This window comes from Rhinoraja longicauda, chromosome 26 (genome assembly GCF_053455715.1).
Source record: "Rhinoraja longicauda isolate Sanriku21f chromosome 26, sRhiLon1.1, whole genome shotgun sequence".
Taxonomy (NCBI): domain Eukaryota; kingdom Metazoa; phylum Chordata; class Chondrichthyes; order Rajiformes; family Arhynchobatidae; genus Rhinoraja; species Rhinoraja longicauda.
Genome location: NC_135978.1, coordinates 31,683,241 through 31,705,504, shown reverse-complemented (window position 1 = coordinate 31,705,504; position 22,264 = coordinate 31,683,241). Strand labels below are relative to the sequence as shown.

Sequence of the window (22,264 nt, the reverse complement as noted above, 5' to 3'; positions counted from 1 at the left end):
GATTTTTAAAGGACAAAATATTCCCCTACCTATGTTTCTCTAAGCTGTTCAGTATAGCAATTACAGAGAGCCACTCTTCAATAATGAAGATAATCCTGATCTCATCTATCCACAGCAATTACGATAAACATTACTTGGTCAGTTGACAACGTAGAGGTGGTGGATGTCATTGACAACTTGATCAAGCCGCATCTACGTGTTAATAGTGTCACCAATGTTCAATTCTGCTTCTTTAGCGTCATTTAGTGTTTAGTTTGGAGATACAGCGCGCAAAACAGACCCTTCGCCCGACCAAGTCTGCGCCGTGTACACTAGTACACTAGTGCACTAGATCCCTGTACACTAGTACTATCCTACACACAAGGGACAATTTTACCAAGCCAATTAGCCTACAAGCCTGTACGTCTTTGGAGCATGGGAGGAAACCGGAGATCCTAGAGAAAATTGTCCAGACAGTACACGTAGTCAGGATCAAACCCTGGTCTCTGCGCTGTAAGGCAGCAACTGTACCACCATGCTGCCATATTTGGTAGTGTTCACAGAAATATCTTTGTACCCGGCACCCTTGCCACTTGTGGCCCCCTGGGGTGATATCCCTTCCCTCCTTTGAGGGGCGTCTCCACCGCACCCTGCCCCTCAATGTCCAGCAGCGGCAGGACCCTAGACTGTAGTCCTCCCCCACAAAGACTTGGCGTTGGCTGCACTGAGCATCAGTGCGTCCCTCAACATGTACTCCTACTGCAAAAAAACAGGGTGCTCCAAACTGTCTCTCGGTTGCAACAAGTTATTCAGCAGAAATTATGCGATATCTAAATGTCAGTGAAGAAATGAGAATAATTGCCTTCGATGTGAAGGTAATGATCAGTTTTGTGTTGCACCAAGGAGTCATGTTTTGAAGTGAGTGAGGGTCAAAGGAAACCTCTTTGACTGAAGTCATACTTGGCACACATGAAGCTAACAAGGTTCTCTGGAGCAGGTGATGAGTGTTGGTAGACACAAAATGCTGGAGTAACTTAGCGGGACAAGCCGCATCTCTGGAGAGAAGGAATGGGTGACGTTTTGGGTCGAGACCCTTCTTCAGACTGATGTCAGGCTATGATGAGTGGTGGTAGCAGTCCAGCCAGTGAACGACTTTGAGCAAATGGAAGGCCATTAAATGCCCATGCATCATAGCTTGGTTTGGGAACAGCTCTGTGCAATAAATTGCAGAAAGTTGTGGAGTAGCCTCAGTCCATCACACAGACCAGACTTCCAACCATTGACTGCATCTCCACTTCATGCTGCCCTGGAAAAGCAGTCCAACATAATCAAAGACATGAGGTAGACACAAACTGCTGGAGTAACTCAACAGGACAGGCAGCATCTCCGGAGAGAAGGAATGGGTGATGTTTCGGGTCGAGACCCTTCTTCAGTCTGCCTGTCCAGATGCGTTACTCCAGCAGTTTGTGTCGACCATCGATTTAAACCAGCATCTGCAGTTCTTTCCTACACATAATCAAAGACATGTCCTACCCCACTCATTCCTCCTCCTAGTATAAGAAAATAACTGCAGATGCTGGTACAAATCGATTTATTCACAAAATGCATTCCTCCTCCTTCCTGGTCCAATCTGGCAGACGGTACAGCAGCTTGAAAGCACGCACCACCAGCCACAGGAACAGCTTCTTCCCCTCTGTTATCTGACTTCTGAATGGACCTTCCGTAAGCTAGAGCACTGTCCGATTCACCTCTACCCCATTGTGGACATTGGACTTTGTCTCTGGAACTAATGTGCTACAATGTTGAGAACTATATTCTGCACTTTGTTCTATCTATTCCACTTAAGTTTGACTTGATTGTATTTATGTGTAGCATTACCTGATCTGTTTGGACTGCATGCAAAACAAAGCTTTTCACTGAACCTCTCTAAACATAACAAGGGGCAGCGCAGTGGTCCAGCGGTAGAGTTCCTGTCGGTCAACGCCAGAGACCCGAGGTCGATCTTGACTACAGATCTTGAGTTTGTACGTTTTCTCCCCGTGACCGCGTGGGTTTTCCCTGCGTGCTTCAGTTACCTCCCACATTTCAAAGGCAAACAGGTTGGTAGGTTAATTGGCTTCGTTAAAAATTGAAAATTATCCCTAGTGGGCAGGGTAGTGCTAGTGTATGGGGTGATCGCTGGTTGGCACAGATTCGGTGTGCCAAAGGGCCTGTTTCCACGCTGTATCACTAAACTAAGCTAAATAATAAACTTAAACCTAAATGTTGATCACAAGGTTGTCTTAAGCTAGTGACCAAAGTCCCTTCACTCAACTATATGCTCTTGAAGAGCCTATAAATGGCAGTTTGATGATGGAAAATTCATCAATATCCTGCATTGGTTAAAATTTAGCCTATTTTGAAGTGGTGGACACCATTCAATACAATTGATTGGTACTCTGTGCCCATGTTCTCCGTCACCACCATTCAATGGGATTGTATCTGCGATCTGCAGTATGTGTTATGGGTCGCTCAAATAACTTCAACAAACATCAACCCCCTTCTCTATTACTCAGAAGGGGAGCAGCAAGGGACAGCGCAGTGGCGCAGCAGTAGAGTAGCTGCCTTACAGCTACAGTGACCCGTGTTCGATCCTGACCTCTGGTGCTGTCAGAATAGAGTTTGTACGTTTTCCCTGTGACCGCGCTGGTTTTCTCTGGGTGCTCCGGTTTCCTTCCACATCCCAAAAACATTGTAGCGGGTGAGCGAAAAAGGCCTGGAATGAAGGCGAGGTACCAGGTAAATTCTGTGAAAGCTTTTTATTGCTCACGAACACACTACTCTCTGCTTCAGTGAGAGACTGAAGACTGCCTCTCGCGCCAAAACCCCTGCTACTTAACTCCGTAGCTGGGGGCCGTCCTATCCATCACCGTGCCGAGGGGTTCGATGTAGGAGTGGCCTGACCCTTGGGAGCCGCTACAACATACAGGTTTGTAGTTTAGAAATTGCCCCGAGGATAGTGCGAGTATTAGTTGGGGTGAATGTTGGTTGGCACGGACTCAGTGGGCCGAAGGGCCTGTTTCCGCACTGCATCTGACTGAAACTCTAAAAAGTCTGAAGCAAGTATCAAAGGAATGTCATCGCTCCCAAATTGCACGCAGTTCTACCCTTGATGCATTTTGCTGCCCTTTTTTGTTCTGTTGTGTCAGTGTGTGGAGTGCACTTGTGTTGAAAGCCACAGCTAATCTTCTCCAACCTCACAGCTAATTATGGCTCACCTGCCCTTGCAAGCAGTGTCCACGCCGTGCAAATCCATTGTTACAAAGATGCTATTGGCTGTTATTGCTTGTAGATGTTGTATCATGTCTAGACTCTGTAAATATTATCAAAATTTGGTCTGAAATAATGTCAGTATTATAACTGAAAAATGTTGCAATCTTGCGTCAACTGAAACAGATTGGACTGGATTGAAATTTAACTTGTCTTTGGCAATTTCAGAGAGGCAGTGCATGGTAGATATGCTCATTTGTACTTTAAATGTATCTGTAACCAAAGTGGCTAATGTCATATTGCCTCCTAATAATAATTATAAGTTCATGTTGCATGAAACGGCTCCATTTATTCAAGTTTCAAGTTGGCCGGCACAGCTGGTAGAGCGAGAGACCCAGTTCAATCCTAACCTCAGGTGCTGTCTCTGTGGAGTTTGCATGGTCTCCCATGTGTCCCTGTAAGTTTCTTCCGGTTGCTCTGGTTTCCTCCAACATCTCGAAGACATGCGGGTTTGGTGATTGATTGGCCTCTATAATTTGCCCTGAATGTGCAGGGAGTGGGATAACACAGAACCATAGGGCAGCACAGTGGCATGGAGAGCAGCTGCATATCATCGGCATTACCTTGCCACAGGTTCGATCCTGACTAGGGGTGCTGTCTGTATGGAGTTTGTATGTCAACCTGTAACCGCATTGGTTTAATCCAAGTGCTCCAGTTTCCTCCAACTCTCCAAAGATATACAGGTTTGTAGGTTAATTGGTTGTGGTAAAAATTGTCAATTGTCCCTGGTGTGTAGGATGGTGCTAGCGTTCGGAGTGATCGCTGCTCAGCATGTACTCTGGGCCGAAGGGTCTGTTTCAGATCGCCAGAGACCATGGTATGGTCCTGACATGGGGATGTCGTCACTGTTCTCCCTGTGACCGCGTGGAATTCCTTCGACATCTCAAAGTTGTTCAGTTTCCCTCTAGTGTGTAGGGAGTGGGTGAACATAGAACTAGTGCAAACAGATGATCAGCGTGGACTCAGTGGGCCGAATGTTTCCCTGCTGTGCCTTTCAATCAAAATTTCAGCTGACCTTCCGAAAAGTTGCCAAACAGGTAAAGGTGCGTGCAAACTATGGAGCCAGTGTGAAAGGCTTTGAACATAAGTGTTAAGTTACCAAGGTGCAGGAGGGGTGAGTTTGCCCGCAGAGGCAGGCATGCAGTGTGGTACCTTCTGCTGACTCTTGCTTCTGTTTTGTAGGCAGCCGATGTCTCACAGCAGCAGCACCAGCAACATGTGCAGAACAGCCTGCTGCCGATACTGCACTCGGCCAACGAGCCACGTGAGCAAGTCCCCGTGACCGTGCTGCCCACGGCCGCAAAGACCCCCGACCCCAAAGAGGCCCCCAAGCCGGTGATGACGGTAGAGAAGAAGGAGAAGACCAGGACGCCGGTGATCTGCAGCTACTGCAGCAAGGCGTTCAGGGACAGTTACCACCTGCGGCGGCACGAGTCTTGCCACACCGGCATCAAGCTGGTGTCGCGGCCCAGGAAGGTGCCCACCATGGTCTCGCTCATGTCGTCGGCGCCCAGTGTGGGGGCCACGGCCTCGCTGGTGTCCACTGTGGCAGGTATGCTGGCCACCACGGCAGCCTCCACCTCCACCGTCACCAGCAGCAGCACGCCCCCGGCGGCCACCACCAAGAACGCCGGCAGGCGGGTGAAGAAGAACCACGGCTGCGAACTGTGCGGCAAGGCGTTCCGCGACGTGTACCACCTCAACCGGCACAAACTCTCGCACTCGGACGAGAAGCCCTTTGAGTGCCCTGTGTGCCAGCAGCGCTTCAAGAGAAAGGATCGCATGAGCTACCACGTACGATCACACGAGGGGGGCATCAACAAACCCTACATCTGCAGCTTGTGCGGAAAGGGATTCTCCAGGTAAACCACCCAGCCCAGCGGCGCGGGATATCAAAGCAAGGAACAGAGGGCAGGGCCAACTGGGGACTGACCTGCAAGCATTACATTAACAATGAACAAGAGAACACCGGAAATACTCAGCATGTCAGGCAGCATCTGTGGAAAAGTGTCCAGTCGAAAACCCTTCAGAGAACATCTATGAGTTTGGAGGATCAGAGAGTTGCACAGCATGGATAACGGCCCTTCGGCCCAACTTGCCCAGGCCGCCCAACATGCCCTATCTGCACTAGTCCTACCTGCCTGCATTTGGCCCACATCCCTCTAAACCTATCCTATTCATGTACCTGTCCAAATGTTTTAAAACGTTGTTATCATACCTGCCTCAACCACCTCCTCTGTGTAAAAAAATGTTGCCCCTCAGGTTCCTATTAAATATTTCTCACCTCACCTTAAACCTATGTCCTCTGGTTTTTAATTCCCCTAATCTGGGGAAGAGACTCTGTACATTTACCATATCTAATCCCCTCATGATCTTATACACCTCTATAAGTTCACCCCTCATCCTCCTCCACTCCAAGAAATAAAGTCCTAGCCTACTCAACCACGCTGTATAGCTCAAGCCCTCGAGTCCTGGCAACCTCCTCTCGTAAAGCTTCTCTGCACTCTTTCCAACTGAACAACATCTTTTCTATAACAGGGTGATCAAAACTAGACACAATACTCCAATGTGGCCCCACCAATGTATTGTACAACTGCAATATAACCTTCCAACTTCTATATTAACTGAAGAATACCAAAGTGCAAAAAGATTTGCGAGGATGTTGCCAGGATTAGAGAGGTTGAGTAGGCTGGGTCTCTGTTCGCAGGAGGATGAGGGGTGATCTTATAGAGGTGTACAAAATCATGAGAGGAATTGATCTGGTAAACTCATAGAGTTTTTGCACCGAGTAGAGGAATCGAGAACTAGAGGACATAGGTTTAAGGTGAGAGGGAAAAGATTGAATAGGAATCTGAGGGGTAACTTTTTCACATAAAGATGGTGGATGTATGGAACAAGCTGCCAGAGGAGGTAATTGAGGCAGGGACTATCCCAACGTTTAAGGAACAGTTAGACAGGTACATGGATAGGACAGGTTTGGAGGGATATGGACCAAACACAGGCAGGTGGGACTAGTGTAGCTGGGACATGTTGACCGGTGTGGGCGAGTTGGGCCGAAGGTTCTGTTTCCACACTGTATCACTCTATGAGTCTATTTCGTGACCACCAAATCTCCCTGTGACGCCACTTTCAGCGAACTATGTACCTGCACTAATAGATCCCTCTGCTCTACAGAGTCTTACCATTCATTGTGAAGGTCCCGCTCTGGTTTGACTTCCTAAAATGCAACATCCCAAGATCCCGTTGCAATTTATGGGATAAAAATATGGGAAAACTATTTTCCAAATATTTTGGGAATATTGGTAAACCCATTTAAAATAAAAGCTGGTTTTAAGTTGCATAGTTGATGCGTAGGGTGAGACCAAGTCAAATGGGTTAATGGCACAATCATAGGGTGATTTTACTTCTTTTGTCTTGCCAGCAGCCAGACTGCACGACTCCCTGTCAATTCATAATTCTTTGAAGGGACTTGCTCACTGATAACATTCCTACTTGCGTATATAATAGACAAATGGATTTGGTGTCATTGTGCATTCTTTTTGTTTTTATCAGGGAGTTAAGTCCATAAGTTTTTGCAGCAGAATTAGGCCGTTCGGCCCATCAAGTCTACTCCGCCATTCAATCATGGCTGATCTATCTTTCTCAACCCCATTTTCCTGCCTTCTCCCCATAACCCCTGACACCCGTACTAATCAAGAATCTGTCAACCTCCACTTTAAAAATGTCCATTGACTTGGCCTCCACAGCCATTTGTGGTCACGAATTCTACAGATTCGCCACCCTTTGACTAAAGAAATTCCTCCTCAACTCTCCTTTCTAAAGGTCTGATCTTTTATTTTGAGGCTGTGGTCTCTGGTCCTAGACTCCCATTGGTGGAAACATCCTCTCTAGATCCACTCTATCCAAGCCTTTCACTTTTCAGTAAGTTTCAATGAAGCCCTCCCTGATTCCTGTAAACTTCAGTGAGCACAGACTCAATGCCATCAAACTCTCATCATATGTTAACCCAATCACCCCCCCCCCCCCCCCCCCCCCCCCGATCATTCTGGTAACCCTCCTCTGGACCCTCTCCAACACATCCTTCCTCAGATATGGGGCTCACTATACTCCAAATGCGGTCTGACCAGTGCCTTATAAAGCCTCAGTATTACATCCCTGTTTTTATATTCTAGTCCTCTTGAAATAAATCCTGAGTTAAGTTGTCTTTTTCAATTATTTTATTCAAAAGAAACTGGTAATTGCAAACAAAATGTAAAATATTTCAGCTAAAGTTCAGTTTAGAGATCCAGAGCGCGAAGGGTTTGAAAGTTTAAGCAAAGACCACCAGTAATTTGTCCCTGTCGGCATCTATTTTATGAACTTATCCGATTGAAAGCTGTGTTTGTTTTTGTTGGCTGCTATTTAATTAAAAATTAGTATCATAGAGTTGAAAATGTAAAAGGAAAGTTATGTACTTTGAACATGGTTGTCAAGGCCCGATGGTTGTGGATGCCGTTAGTTTTGTTTAACCGTATCTTTTTTAACTCTGATTGAAGTTGCTGTTGTTTGAATTAATTGGTGACAGTCAGAGTCACTGAGGGGAATAACAGCAACTACCTTTCCAGTCAAAGTCAGCGACAAGCAGATTGATGCTTCTGTGCTTATGTACTATGTGACCTATGTATCCCTGGAGTGTGCATATGATTAATAAAATCATCAAGCAAAACATTTGATAATTAGTTTTAAAATGCAAAAGTGCTGTTTATTCTGTTTGAATCTAATCCGCCACCTTGTTTCCTCTTCTCCAGGCCTGATCATCTGAGCTGTCATGTCAAACATGTTCATTCCACTGAGAGACCCTTCAAATGCCAAGTAACTTCCGATTTTACTGTTTTAAAACCAGGAGGTGTTGTCCAAATGGATAAAGAAATGTTCAAAGATTGTCAAATTCAAAAGGTGGTCAAAAGTTCCAAAACTTTTCTTTAACTCAAAAGTATATTTTATCATTTTCTTTTCTGCACATCTTTGAGAAGGAGGTGAAGTGGTCAATGGCCAAGAGCCATCAGGACAACCTCCTTGTGTTATTTGCAGACTCATTTGAGGGATGTGGTCCTAGCTTGCTATCCCCACTCCATTTTCTTCTCTCCCCAGCTCCCCACAACCCATCTCCCCCTTCAGGAAGACTAACATACCAATTTCATTTATAAATTCAATTGAAAGTGGGAATATTGGTTGAGGGATTCTCGTTGCAAGCCAAATGGCTCATTGGGGATCACAATCTCTTGACTTACTTTATCCTGGTGAACAAACTTTCTCCTGGTTTGAAGAAAAACATATAGAAATGTACATCTTTAAATGGGTTGGATGTTTGTTAATTCAAGATTGAGCAGTTGAGCAGGCGAAGACTATATTTCTTGGAGCGTAGGAGGGTGAGGAGTGATCTTGTAGAGGTGTACAAAATTGTGAGAGGAATAGATCGGGTAAGCACACAGGACCTCTTGCCCAGAGTAGGGGAATCGAGAACCAGAGAACATAGGTTTCAGGTGCGAGAGGAATGATTGAATAAAACCTGAGGTGTAATCTTTTTACAGAAAGGGTGGTGGGTATATGGAACGAGTTGACTGAGGAGGTAGTTGAGGCAGGTACTATTGCAACGCTTAAAACATTTAGGCAGGTATAGGAACAATTCACAATTTTTACCGAAGCTCATTAACCTAAAACCTGTGCAGATGCTGCTTTAAATCGAAGATAGATACAAAGTGCTGGAGTAACTCGGTGGGACAGGCAGCATCTCTGGAGAGAAGGAATGGGTGAGGTTTCGGGTCGAGACCCTTCTTCAGACCTGCACGTCTTTGGAGTATGGGAGGAAAACAGAGGACCCAGAGAAAACCCACGTGGTCACAGGTAGAAAGTAAAAAATCTGTACAGACAGCACCCGTAGTGAGGATCAAACCCAGGTCTCAGGAGCTGTAAGGCAGCAGCTCTATCACTGCACCACTATACAGAGAAGCTTTTAACAGAATTTAATAATATATCATATATGTCCAAAAGCCTTAATACTATTAACTATTTTCAACCATGGGTGGAGTTTTTAAAATAAAATTTGAAGTTTCATCACTGTTCTCATGGCTGTGAAATATCAGTGTTCTTTTTTTTTATAAGCAAAAGCATTTTGAGCTAAACTGTACCCTCTTCCACCTGGGTAATCAGGCAGTGTCCAACTCCTGGGGTTCGGTCAGTGTCATTGTAACCAGCAACATGCTTACTTACTCCTGCTTATCCAAAAATGTGCTTGATTTCATATAAAGCTAGTACAGCAGATATTGGTAACGAGTGCTGTGGATAATTGCAACCATGACACTGTAAAAGAGTTTAAATTCTATCAGCCAAGACTTACAACTGCTAGTAGCATATCAATATTTCCAGAACTAATATATCATAACATCATGATATACAGCACGGAATCAGCCCCTTTGGCCCAACTCGTCCATGCCAACCAAAATGCCCCATCTAAGCTAGTCCCACCTCCCTCTAAACCTTTTCTATCCATGTACCTGTCCAAGTGCCTCTTAAATGCTGCTCACAGCCCCTGCCTCAAGTACCTCCTCTGGTAGCTCGTTCTATATACCCACCCCCCTCTGAATGGAACATTCACCCCTCTGTGTTGTATTAAATCTTGCTCCTCTCATTTTAAACTGAGGTGAGAAGAAACTTTTTCACCCAGAGAGTTGTGAATTCGTGGAATTCTCTGCCACAGAAGGCAGTGGAAGCCAATTCATTGGATGAATTTAAAAGAGAGTTAGATGCAGCTTTAGGGGCTAGTGGAATCAAGGGATATTGGGAGAAGGCAGGCGCAGGTTACTGATTGTGGATGATCAGCCATGATCACAATGAATGGCGGTCCTGGCTCGAAGGGCCAAATGGCTTCTTGCTGCACCTATTTTCTATGTTTCTATGTAAAACCCCCCTCCCTGTTTTTTGTATTCCCCTACCCTGCGTAAAAGACTGCATTCACCCTATATATTCCCCTCTTGATTTTATAAACCTTTCCATAAGATCACCCCTCAGCCTCCTGCACTCTGAGGAGTAAAGTCCTCGCCTGCTCAACCTCTACCTATAGCTCAGCCCTTCTAGTCCTGGTAACAGCTGTTTTACGTTCTAGCAGCCAAAACTTATACCTGCCAGCAATGTATTGATGTTTCTAGGACTAGATTTTATTATATATATCAAAGTATTTGTTAAGCTGGAAAGGGAAGAGAAGATTTACAATGATGTTGCCAGGACTCGACAGCTTGAGATATAGGGAGAGGTTGAGTAAGCTGGGTTTCTATTCCTTGGAGCACAGGAGGATGAGGTGTACAAAATCATGAGAGACATAGATCGGATAGATGCACAGATTCTCTTGCCCAGAGTAGGGAATCGAGAACCAGAGGACATAGGTTTACAGTCAGGAGGGAAAAGATTTAAAAGGAACCCGAGGGGTAACTTTTTTACGCTAAGGGTGGTGGGTGTATGGAACGAGCTGCCGGATGAGGTAATTGAGGCAGGTACTATAGGAACATTTAAGAAATATTTAGACAGTTACATGGATAGGATAGGCTTAGAGGGAGGTGGACCAAACGCAGGGAGGTGAGACTAGTGTAGATGGGACACGTTAGTCGGTGTGGGCAAGTTGTTTCCATGCAGTGTGACTCTAAATTGTGTGTTTTATGTTCAATCAGCTGAGACTGAAAACCACTAGCAGTATATTGATGTTTCTAGAACTAGATTTTATTTTTAATATATCAAAGTATTTCATTTGAAAAATATTAGTTGACTTATTGAATGGTGTCTTTTTAAAGGTGAACGTTCCAAGTAGTTGAATCTTATAGTGCTTTATGTAATGCATTTTATGAAATGGGATGTCATTAATGGGCGCCTTGTGTCCTCCTAGACTTGTGATGCAGCTTTTGCCACCAAAGACCGCCTGCGTTCACATATGATCCGCCACGAGGGAAAGGTGTCCTGCCACATCTGTGGCAAACTGCTGAGTGCAGCTTACATCTCCAACCACATCAAAATGCATAATCACAATCAAAATCACAACTGCAATGTCTGTAACAAAGGTATGGTACTTTCGGAACAATCTCCCGATATTTTCAAAAGTAAAACACAAAACCCGCAGATTGTAGAATCTGAAACAAAAACACAAATGCTGGAAGAATTCAGCCAGTCAAGCAACATTCAGTCTGAAGAAGGGTCATATTCATGTCATAGGAGCAGAATGTGGCCATTCATCCCATCAAGTCTACTCCGCCATTCAATCATGACTGATCTATCTTTCCCTCTCAACCCCATTCCCCTGCCTTCTCCCCATAACCTCTGACACCCGTACTGAGCAAGAATCTGTCAATCTGCGCCTTAAACATATCCATTGACTTGGTTTCCACAGCCATCTATGGCAATGAATTCCACAGATTCACCACTCTCTGACTAAAGAAATCCCTCCCCATCTCCTTTCTAAAGGAACGTCCTTTTATTCTGAGGCAATGACATCTGGTCCTAGTCTCCCACTAGTGGAAACATCCTCTCTACATCCACTCTATCCAGGGCTTTCACTATTCGGTAAGCTTCAATGAGGTCCTGACCCGAGACGTCATCTATCCATGTTCTCCAGAGATGCTGCCTGACCCGCTGAGTTACTCCAGCACTTTTGTGTCTTTGCGGAAAAAGGAACCAGTTAACGTCTGGGTCAGTGAAATGTTAACTGGTCTCTCTTTCCACAGATGCTGCTTGACTCGCTGAGTTCTTCCAGCACTTCTGTTTTAGCTTTATATATAAGTGTGGAAAAATGCATTAAAATATTTTACAGAAATTAGTGTTAAAAGTCATTTTCTCCAGTTCAACCCCTCTTGATGTAGTAGTACTAGTAGTAGTAGTAGTAAAAGCAGTATTCTTAACACAAATTTATCGGTTAGTCTTTATTTACATTCTTAATAAAGTGAACAGTATAAAGTGGGAAAGATTTTAGTCCAACATTTTAATTTTTTCTGAAATCTTTTTCTTAAAAATTTGGCTTGTGTTAAGGACAACTGTGTTAAGCTAATTGAACTGGAGAACTTTAAATCAAACATCATCACGTTAGCAGAGTGCTTTTAAATGATAAAAATGGAGTGTTTTTAAACACATTAAAGTATATTTTAGGAAGGCAAAATAGTGGAAGAAAAATGTCAGAATTGTTACTTCTAACATTGTCACCTACTGACATCAATAAATACTGTAAGTGCTGCCTTGCACCAGTTCCTCCTTATCCATAAGTCAGATGCGGGTAGAATTGTCCAGAAGTTTAGTGAAACCTGGAACTGTGGTATTTTTCTTCTTAACTAATTACAGTGCAGCTAGAAATATTATATGCGTTTGTTTTTTAAAACCGCCCCCTTTTTCCCCCAGTCCATCCCCAGAAAATGTTGTCCCAGGGTTGAGCAGTGGGCTTGTGTGTTGATATGGAAGTTAGAGTTCCATTGGTGCTGCTCATTTAAACCCTACAAATTTTGCCCGTCGAACGTCTTGTTTTGAGAAGAAGCGTCCTGACGTGGTCTGACTGCGCTCCATTTAAATTACATTCTGGCCAATCCAATTTTTTCAGTATTAGAGATACAGCATGGAAACAGGCCCTTCGACCCACCGAGCTCATGCCGACCAGCGATCACTCGTATAATAGTTCTATCCCACACACTAGGGACAATTTTACCAAAGCCAATTAACGTACAAACCTGCACATCTTTAGAGTAAGGGAGGTACCCGGAGAAAACCCTGGGGGTATGTACAAAACGTACAGACAGCACCCGTAGTTGGGATTGAACCCGTGTCTCTGGCACTGTAAGGCAGCAGCTCTACCGCAACAGCAGTGGATTTACAGAAATCCACACAAAGTGCCTTTTCCCATCTGATGCGGAGCCCTTCACAAAGGGGAAATAATCTATTTGAGTCTGTTCTCCCCCACAAAAAAAAACCCCACTGCTTGATTCCCTTGTGTAACAAATTTACTGAGCTTTAAAATCCCAGTCCTCCTCCAAGTGGAGTGTTTGCAGTTCTCATTGTGACACGGTGTTCATAAAGTTACAAGATGGAAAATGTATCCTCTTTTTCTCTGCTCATTGTCGAGTTAATTGGTAGCACAGTGGTAGAGCTGCTACCTCACAGTGCCAGAGACCACATTCGATCCTGACCTCGGGTGCTGTCTGTGTGGAGTTTGTCCATTCTCCCTGTGACCGCGTGGGTTTCCTCAAGGTGTCCCGTTTCCTCCCACATCGTGGGTTTGTAGGTTCATTGACCCTCTGTAAGTTGCCCCTAATGTGTAGGAAGTGGATGCAAAAGTATGACAACATAGAACTAGTGTGGAAAGACACACAATGCTGAGTAACGCAGTGGGTCAGGCAGCATCCCTGGAGAACGTGGTTAGGTGACGTTTCGGGTCAAGACCCTTCTTCAGACTGATTCCTGTGGGGAGGGGGAGGGTCCTAGGGAAGGGTGGTTTGGGTGGGGGAACGGTATGAATTCAACTTTAAGTAATCCCTCACACCCCTCTCTCCATGTCCCCCATAAACCCATCCCCCCTTTCCTCCCCAAACCCTAACTGACCTTGGCACCCTTCCTCCCCTCCCCCTCCATCTATATTCCTAAACAATTCACTCCTCGTCAACCCTCCAGCTACACAACTCGCAACGCTCTCATCCTTTTGTCTCACACCTTGTGTGTGTTCATCTCTGGCCTTTGGCCAACCATCTGCCTATCAAAGAACCCCCTCACCTGTGTTCAAATATGACCTGCCACGCATTGTCCTGCCCCTTGACCCTTCTAGTTTTTATTCCCCCACCTCAGAATCAGTCTGAAGTAACGCACCGACCCAAAACGTCACCTATCTGTGTTCTCCAGGAATACTGCCTGACCCGTTGAGTTACTCTAACATTTTGTCTTTCCTTGGTAAACCAGCATCTGCAGTTCCTTGTTTCGACATAGAACCAGTGTGAACGGGTGATCGATGGTCGGCACGTCTTTGGGATGTGGGTTAAAACCGGAACACACTGAGAAAACCCACGAGGGATACAGGGGGAGAGTGCAAACTCCACATAGATAGCACCCAAAGTCAGGATCGAACCCGGGTCTCTGGCGCCATGAGGCAACAGCTCTGCCGGCTACGCCACTGTGCCGCCCTCTTTTATTTACTTGTTAGTTTCCTCATCTCATCTTACCTTTGGTCTTAAATAATGGAGGACATTTTCAAATCGAGAGCACAATTCCCGACTCCGTAACATGATATCAAATATATTTTAGACTTCCCCACCTCAAGCGATAAAACATGAATGGGCAATTTTCTTTCCAACTTCTTTTCTTGAACCCAGAGTTGCTAAATCCAGCTGCTTCACACAATTGCTGCTGCAATTGTAAATTAATTTTTTTTTAAACTTTCAAATATGTAACCTACCGTCACTTTCAAAGCAGAGCAATAATTATGATATATTATGTGTTTTCAGTGCAGTGAGTCTACAATTTAGTGAAGAAAGCCTTTAGCAGAACAAATCAGAGTTAGTATAAGCAAATGGTATTATTTATTATTTCCAGATACAATACAATGGAACAAGTTGCATGTAATCTTAGATCGGCACAAAATGCTGGAGTAACTCGGTGGGTCAGGCAGCATCTCTGGAGAAAATGGATAGGTAACGTTCCGCGTACTGGAGAAGGTTCTTTAAACCTGAGTTAGTTTAATTTGTGTTGGAGAGATTCAGCGTGGAAAAGGGCCCCCCAACAAGTCCACCCTGATGGTAGATCACCCATTCACAGTAGTTCTATGTTATTCCACTTTTGTATCCATCACCTATCCATGTTCTGCAAAGATGCTGCTTGACCCAAAAAGCCGGAGTATCTCAGCGGGTCAGGCCCCATCTCTGGAGAAAAGGAATAGGTGACGTTTCGGATCGAGACCCTTCTTCTTTTCTCCAGAGATGCTGCCTGACCCGCTGAGTTACTGCAGCTTTTTGTGTCTATCTTCGGTGTAAGCCAGCATCTGCAGTTCCTTCCGACACATGATGCTTGACCTGATGACTTACTCCAGCATTTTGTGTCTATTTTTGGTAGGAACAAGCATCTGCACTTACTTTTATATCATCGTGATGTCTTGCGATTAAAATGTGTTAACATGTATAACTTCTTTTGGAAATAAGGCTTTTAAAATGCCCCTGGAATTATGGATGTGTCGGTCGGTGCATGTGCTTAGTTTTTTTTATCACCTGAAAAATCCCTATCTTTGCGTAGGTTTCACCACGGCTGCCTACTTGCGGGTCCATGCTCGAAATCACCACGGTGTCCATTACAAGTCTCAGAGATTTGTGTGCGAGCAGTGTGGCCTGCAGTGTCAGTCCCACAATCACCTGATTGGGCACAAGAAAAGCCACATGGGAGAGACCCCAACTTCTAGTGCCTCCTCTGTGGCAGCAGTGGCTTTGAAAGGCAAGCATCTCCATCAGCTTCACCTGGAGAAAGCTCCACTCCTTCCAGGTCATTTTGTAACCAAAGTCTATGCCCTTTAGGATTCCTTAGGGGAGGGTGGTGGTGGTGGTGGTGTTGGTTGGGTGGGGCGTAATTCTGAAGACTGCAGTCTTAAGTCAACCCTGCTCTAAAAGGAGGGGAGAAAAAAATATCAGTGTAATTGGATAAACTGGTTTTTAATGCACCTGAGATCAGCGAGGGACATTTTCCTAGTCATGGTCTGACCTGCATAATTCGTGCATTATTCCCATCGCTTATGCTTCCTGCTGTCTCTCGGTATTTCGGCCCAGATTGATTTGCGAAAATTTGCCAATGTCACAAATTTTCTTCCCGTTGAGAGACTTGCAAAAATAAAACTGTGAGACTTACCTTCTAGTTTAATCGGAACCCGAAGTTTGGAATTGATGGGCACTGCAATTTGAAGGGGAGATGATGTACCCTGTTTCTCAAGTTTTATATTAACCCTTTACAGTCTTGCATTTGAAGTAACATGCAGTTTTGCTGTTAGTTGCAATAGTTGGCTATTGCATGAAATCGTCACAATGAGGGATTGACAATGGCAGCACACAATACCAAATGTTAATTCCTTTTATGTCTTGCATTGAGATGAGAGAAATAATGTTTAAATGAATCAGCGTTACAATGCCAAACAGCACCTGTTTTCGTCAAACTTATCTTTTGTCATTGAGTCATACAGCTTGGAAACAGGCCCTTCGGCCTTGATCACACCAACCAACATGTCCCATCGACACTAGTCCCACTTGCCTGCGTTTGGCCCTTATCACTCTAAACCTGTCCTATCCATGTACCTGTCTAATTGCTTCGTCAATGTTGCGATAGTCCCTGCCGTAACTACCTCCTCCGGCAGCTCGTTCCATACACCCACCATCCTTAGCATGAAAAAATCACCTCTCAGATTCCTATAAAATCTCTCTTTCCCCCCCCCCCTTCACTTTAAACCTATGCCGTCTGGTTCTCAATTCCCCCACTCTGGGCAAGAGACTTGCCCGATCTATTCCTCATGATTTTATGCACCTCTCTCAGATCCTCCATGGCTGAGGGAACAGAGTCCTTTGTGATCTGGATGGAGTTGGCATGGCTATAGTTTATTATCTATTTAATGGTTCTTAAACAGGTCAATGGGTGCAAATGCACAGTGACATTCCTTACATACAGAACAGTGTTGCCATATCGAAGCACATCCTCGATTAGCAAGTGTACAGAAATAGTCCACTGAGCCCACATGCAAGAGGCGCCACTGCAGTCCTTCTGGTGAAAGTATTCCCACGGTGCCATTGAATTGGGAGTTCCAAGATTAATTATCGGGATGATCACTTGAAATCCAAGGCACGGAACCCTTGCAGACGAAGTGCTGGTAAACGGGATTGTTATAGATTAGCACGATGGTCGGCATGGACATGATGGGCCAAAGGTTCTTTATCTGTGTTACTTAACTCTCTGCTGCTATTAATACCCAATGATGACAAAACAACAGATATGTTTCTAAGCCAGCATGGAATTTGCTTTGGGGAATCTGCAGATGATAGTTTCCAAGTCTGTGAAGCCTTTGCCCTTCTTGGCAGAAGAAGTTGGAGGTTTGCAGTATCCTAGCTAATGACAGTGCACAAACTTCAGCCGCTGAGCGAGGGTGGAGCGGGGTAATTAGGGCGATAACAGTCAAGCCATGGTGCTTTGGTCTGTACAGTGCCAAGCTGCTTGAGTTATGGGGCTGTGCAGATCCAAGCAAGTGAAGCTGTTCTGTCATGCTCCAAACTCGTCTTGTAGACAGCGGAACGGTGTTCGTGTATCAGGGAGTGAGTCGGTCACCACATGACATACCTTCTGACTTCCTCCTGTAGCCGCAGTGTTTAAATGGCTGGTCTGGTTGAGTTGGTTCCCTTGCATCCACCATGATGGTAATGGTAGGGCTATTGTGATGGTAATGCCATTCATTGGATGTCAAGGGTAGATGGTTAGACTGTTGTTGGAGATGCTCATTAGCACTTTGGCAGCATAAAGGTCACGTAAATTATTAGCACATGCCTGAGTGTTGCATGCAGACCTCCCTGCTCTTTCTCAACAGTTAGTCATAGCGTCATACATCATGAAAGCAGCCCCTTTGGCCCATCCCATCCATGCTAACCTAGACGCTCCATCTCAGCTGCTCCCAATTTCCTGTGTTTGGCCAATATCCCTCTCAACCTTTCCTCTCCATGTACCTGTTAGAGAGTCTTTTAAATGCTGTTATAGTAACTACCTCAACTACCCCTCTGCCAGCTCGTTCCATACGCCTGCCACTGTGAAAAAGCTGCCCCTCGTGTTCCCATTAAATCTTTTTTGTCTCATCTTAAACCTATGTCCTCTTGTTTTAGATACCCGTACCCTGGGGTAGAAGTACTCCTGTTCCCCCATTTTACAGCGCCAGAGACCCAGTTTCGATCCTGACTACGGGTGCTGTCTGTACGGAGTACATTCTCTCCATGACCACGTGGGTTTTCTCCATGTGCTTCGGTTTTCTCCCACACTCCAAAGACACACAGGTTTGTAGGTTAGTTGGCTTTGGTAAAGATTGTGAATTGTCCCTAGTGTGTAGGGTGGTGGTAGTGTGTGGGGATCACTGGTCGGCGCGGACTCGGTCAGCTGAAGGGCCTGCTTCCGTGTGGTATCTCTAAACTGAACTAAATTAAAACTAAACGTTTATAAGACCACTCTTCAGCCACCTGCGCTTCAAGGAATAAAGTCCTAGCATGCTCAGTCTCTCCCTATAGCTCAGCCCCTCGAGCTTGTAAATCTTCTCTGTACCCTTGTAAATAAAAATGAAGTCTGCATTCATCAGTGAACCTCCTCATTCTGACCTGATGGAAGGAAGGTTGTTGAACCAGCTGCAGTCAAGATGGCGCCCAAGCCAGGCGACTCTTTGCATGTTGGTCCCAGAAGCAGATCTGCAATCATTCATTACAATAGCTCCACTCTTTTAGACCAACGGCAGTATTTCTTACTCTAACTATGCTCTTACTGTATCTGTACGCTGTGGGCAGCTTTGATTGTAACCATGTATAGTCTTTCCGCTGACTGTATAGCGCGCAACAAAAAAGCTTTTCACTGTACACGTGACAATAAACTAAACTAAGCCAAGATATTGCCCTGAAGAGCCCCTGTTTAGCTGTCCTGGGGGTGGGATGGTTGATTGGTGTTAGAGGTTATGGGGCAAAGGCAGGAGAATGAGAGGGCGACGATAGATCAGCCATGATTGAATTGCGGAGTAGACTTGATGGGCCGAATGTCCCAATTCTGCTTCTAGAACTTATGATTGGCCTCCAAGAACAACAGCCACGTACCTTTCTGCATCTATTGGTGTCCACTGATTTCAGTTCATTGATGGCACGCTCCTTTGAATGCTTCCTGCTTGGTAGGAAGAACAGACTTGTGTACGCAATAGTCCAAAGCCCTGTTTGAATTGCATTGAAGCAATTTTGCTCATACCAAAAATGCAGGAAAGGTGAGCACATTGTGTGCTTTTTCTAATTGCATGCATTTTTTGTTAACTTGAAGTAAATCATGTTCAAGGACACCTAGGGCTTTTTGAATCCCAACACCATTCAATCTCTTACCAGTTATTTTTCTCTAAAAGCCGACGGCCTGTCTTTCGCATTTATTTTGTCCGCTGTGTTCTTGCCCATTCATTTAGCCCGTCAATATCCCCTTGAAATCCCAGCAGTTGCTCACAATCCTCACAAAATTTAGAGATACAGCTTGGAAACAGGCCCTTCGGCCCACTGAGCCCGTGCCGACCAGTGATCACCCAAATACCAATTCTATCCTACTCACTAGGGGCCATTTACAGAGGCCAATTAACCCACAAACCTGCAGTTCTTTGGAGTGTTGGAAGAAACTGAAGCGCCTGGATAAAGCCCTCGCTGTCACAGGGAGAATGAACAAACTCTTTGCAGACAGCACCTGCAGTCAGGATTGAGCCCAGGCCTCCGGTGCTGCAAGGCAGCAACTCTGTCGCGCTGCCACTCTGTTGTCCCTTTATATCATGGACTTTATATCTTCAACAAACCGTAGACTTGAAGACACAACAGATTACTGTAATCTGGAGTGGAAAAACCAAACTGATGCACAGCAGATCAGGCAGCATCTGTGAAGACGTTGTCCTGATGTCGGGTCAAACCAGCTGTCCCTAAATGCTGTCAGTTTGTTTAGCAACTCTGTATGATGCCTTATTAAAGGTGTTCTAAAGGTCCAAATTTATGACATCCACTATATTCCCCACCTCAGTAAATGCTGACTAATCATCAAAAATTATTTACTGCATTGTCTCTGTCCAGCCTGGAGGTTATTTTCCAAGTGTCCAGCTACCACATGCTTGATAATTGAAGCATTGTTGAGATATCTGAATAACTCGGCCTGTACTCCCAAGTTCAGAAGAATGGGAGATGATCTTACAGAAATAAGTAGAATTCTTATGGGAATAATAGGGTAGGTCCTATTTTCTCCCTTTTACAGAGAGTGGAGTTTCCATTTGCTACCTCGCTAATCTCCAAGAACCATTTTAGAAACTCCAGAATTCAGGACGCAGACAGTTACTGTCTCCAGAGCCACCTCTTACAAGACCTTGTGATGTACATCATCAGGTCCTGGAGATTTCATTCAGCTTCTCCTTCACTCTTCATTATTTTTGGGAGGTTTTCTGTGCATTCATCAGATAAAGCAGACACAAAGCATTGGTTTCGTTTCTTTGCTCTTTCCCCAATGTAATTCGTTTGACGGAACAGCTCTTCCCACGACCACAAGAAATTATAGGGAGTTGTGGATGTGGCCCAGTCCATCACACAGATTAGAGTCCCCACCATTGACTCCATCTACACTTCACGCTGCCTCGGAAAAACAGCCAGCATAAATGAAAGACTTGTCCCACCCTGGTCATCCTTCCTGCCCCTTGCTCCCTTTGGACAGATGATAAGGCTGAAAGCGCAGACCGCCAGACTCAGGAACAGCTGCTTCCCCTCTGCTATCAGGGTTCTGAACGTTCCTTCCTTAAGCTAGGGTACGGTCTGATTCACCTCTATCCCATTAGGGGCACTGGACTTTGTCTGGAACTGATGTGCCACAATGCTGAGAACTATATTCTGCACTCGGCATCTTTCCCTTTGCTCTACTTACTGCACGAGTTTGGCTTGAATATCTTTATGTATAGTATGAGGTGATCTGTTTGGATAGCATGCAGGACAAAGCTTTTCACCGTACATGACAGTAATAAACCTAAACTTAAACCAGCCTGCAAATGTCCCGCATAACTTCAGTTCATCTTTTCCTTTAAGTATCCACAGAAATATTACCGTCTTCTTTAATGTTCCTCCCTTGTTTAATCTCATTACATCCCCTTTTCTTATAAACGTCTTGGACTCAAATTTTCTCGATCTCTGGCTTATTGGTCTTTTTGACACGGTTTAGCCTTTTCTTTTGTTTGTGAAGAACTTTACAAAAATTTCTAAGAGATGTAATAAAGTGCCGTGTGACCGCTTTTTCAATCCTGGGAGCTTTGTGATAGTTTAGTTTATTGTCACGTGTACTGAGTTAACTAGTCAGCGGAATGACTAGACATGATTACAATCGAGCCATCCACAGTGTATAGCTACATGATAAAGGGTCTAACATTTAGTGCAAGATAAGTCCAGTAAATTCCGATTAAGGATAATCCAAGGGTCTTCAATGAGGTCGATAGTAGCTCAGGACAGCTCTCTAGTTTTTGATAGGATGGTTCAGTTGTCTGATAACAGCTGGGAAGAAACTGTCCCTGAATCTGGAGGTGTTCGTTTTCAAACTTCTGTCCCACTTGCCTGAGGGGAGAAGAGGGAGTGACCGGGGTGAGACTCGTCCTTGATTAAGCTGCTGGCTTTGCCGAGGCAGCGTGGTGTCTAGATGGTGTCAGTGGTTGGTTTGTGTGATGGTCTCGCTGCATCTACAGTTTTCTGTAATTTCTTATGGTCTTGGTGTTGACCAATCACGTTGACGTGGTGATCTTTAATATTGAGTCTTCCCATTAACTTTTAAATAACAGTTGTATTTTTGTAGTTTAATTTCAGTCGTTCTTGTTAATGTTTTCAAATACACAGGACGTGATGTTAAAATCCAAAGTGCCACCTCTTAACTTGCTCCCGGTGGTGATGGGAGGCTTAAGCACTCACCTACGCTCCTCCGATGTTGAGAAAGGCTGGGCAGACACGTCATTGGGCTCCTACTTTCATCAACATTTCGCTGACTGGGCCCACGACGTCTCCAGTAGGCTCAGCGGTGTGATCTGCCGTCCTAGAACCACCCCCCTCTGCATCTGCCCCGCCGGCTTATTTGGGAGACCAGATGGGGTCTTTCCTGTTCAGCCAGAGCCACTGGCTACTCCGCTCTGCCACCCCTGATGTTTCCTTGATAGCCTGGCGTAGGGCTTGTCTGTTAATCCCCAGGTCCT

At 45.0% G+C, this 22,264-nt stretch overlaps 1 protein-coding gene across 5 annotated transcripts in view; it reads left to right on the top strand.

The window, feature by feature from the left end:
• The window catches only part of LOC144606530 (vascular endothelial zinc finger 1-like), a 66,446-nt gene that overhangs the window by 26,396 nt on the left and 17,786 nt on the right, over positions 1 to 22,264 (top strand). For 3 of the 5 annotated variants that reach the window (XM_078422773.1, XM_078422772.1, XM_078422771.1), the window contains exons 2-5: positions 4,471 to 5,150; positions 8,076 to 8,139; positions 11,201 to 11,372; positions 15,562 to 15,756. In XM_078422773.1, coding sequence (XP_078278899.1) covers positions 4,471 to 5,150; positions 8,076 to 8,139; positions 11,201 to 11,372; positions 15,562 to 15,756 — 1,111 coding nt within the window. The remainder of the gene's footprint in view (positions 1 to 4,470; positions 5,151 to 8,075; positions 8,140 to 11,200; positions 11,373 to 15,561; positions 15,757 to 22,264) is intronic. The other 2 variants (XM_078422775.1, XM_078422774.1) reach the window with 1 other exon arrangement.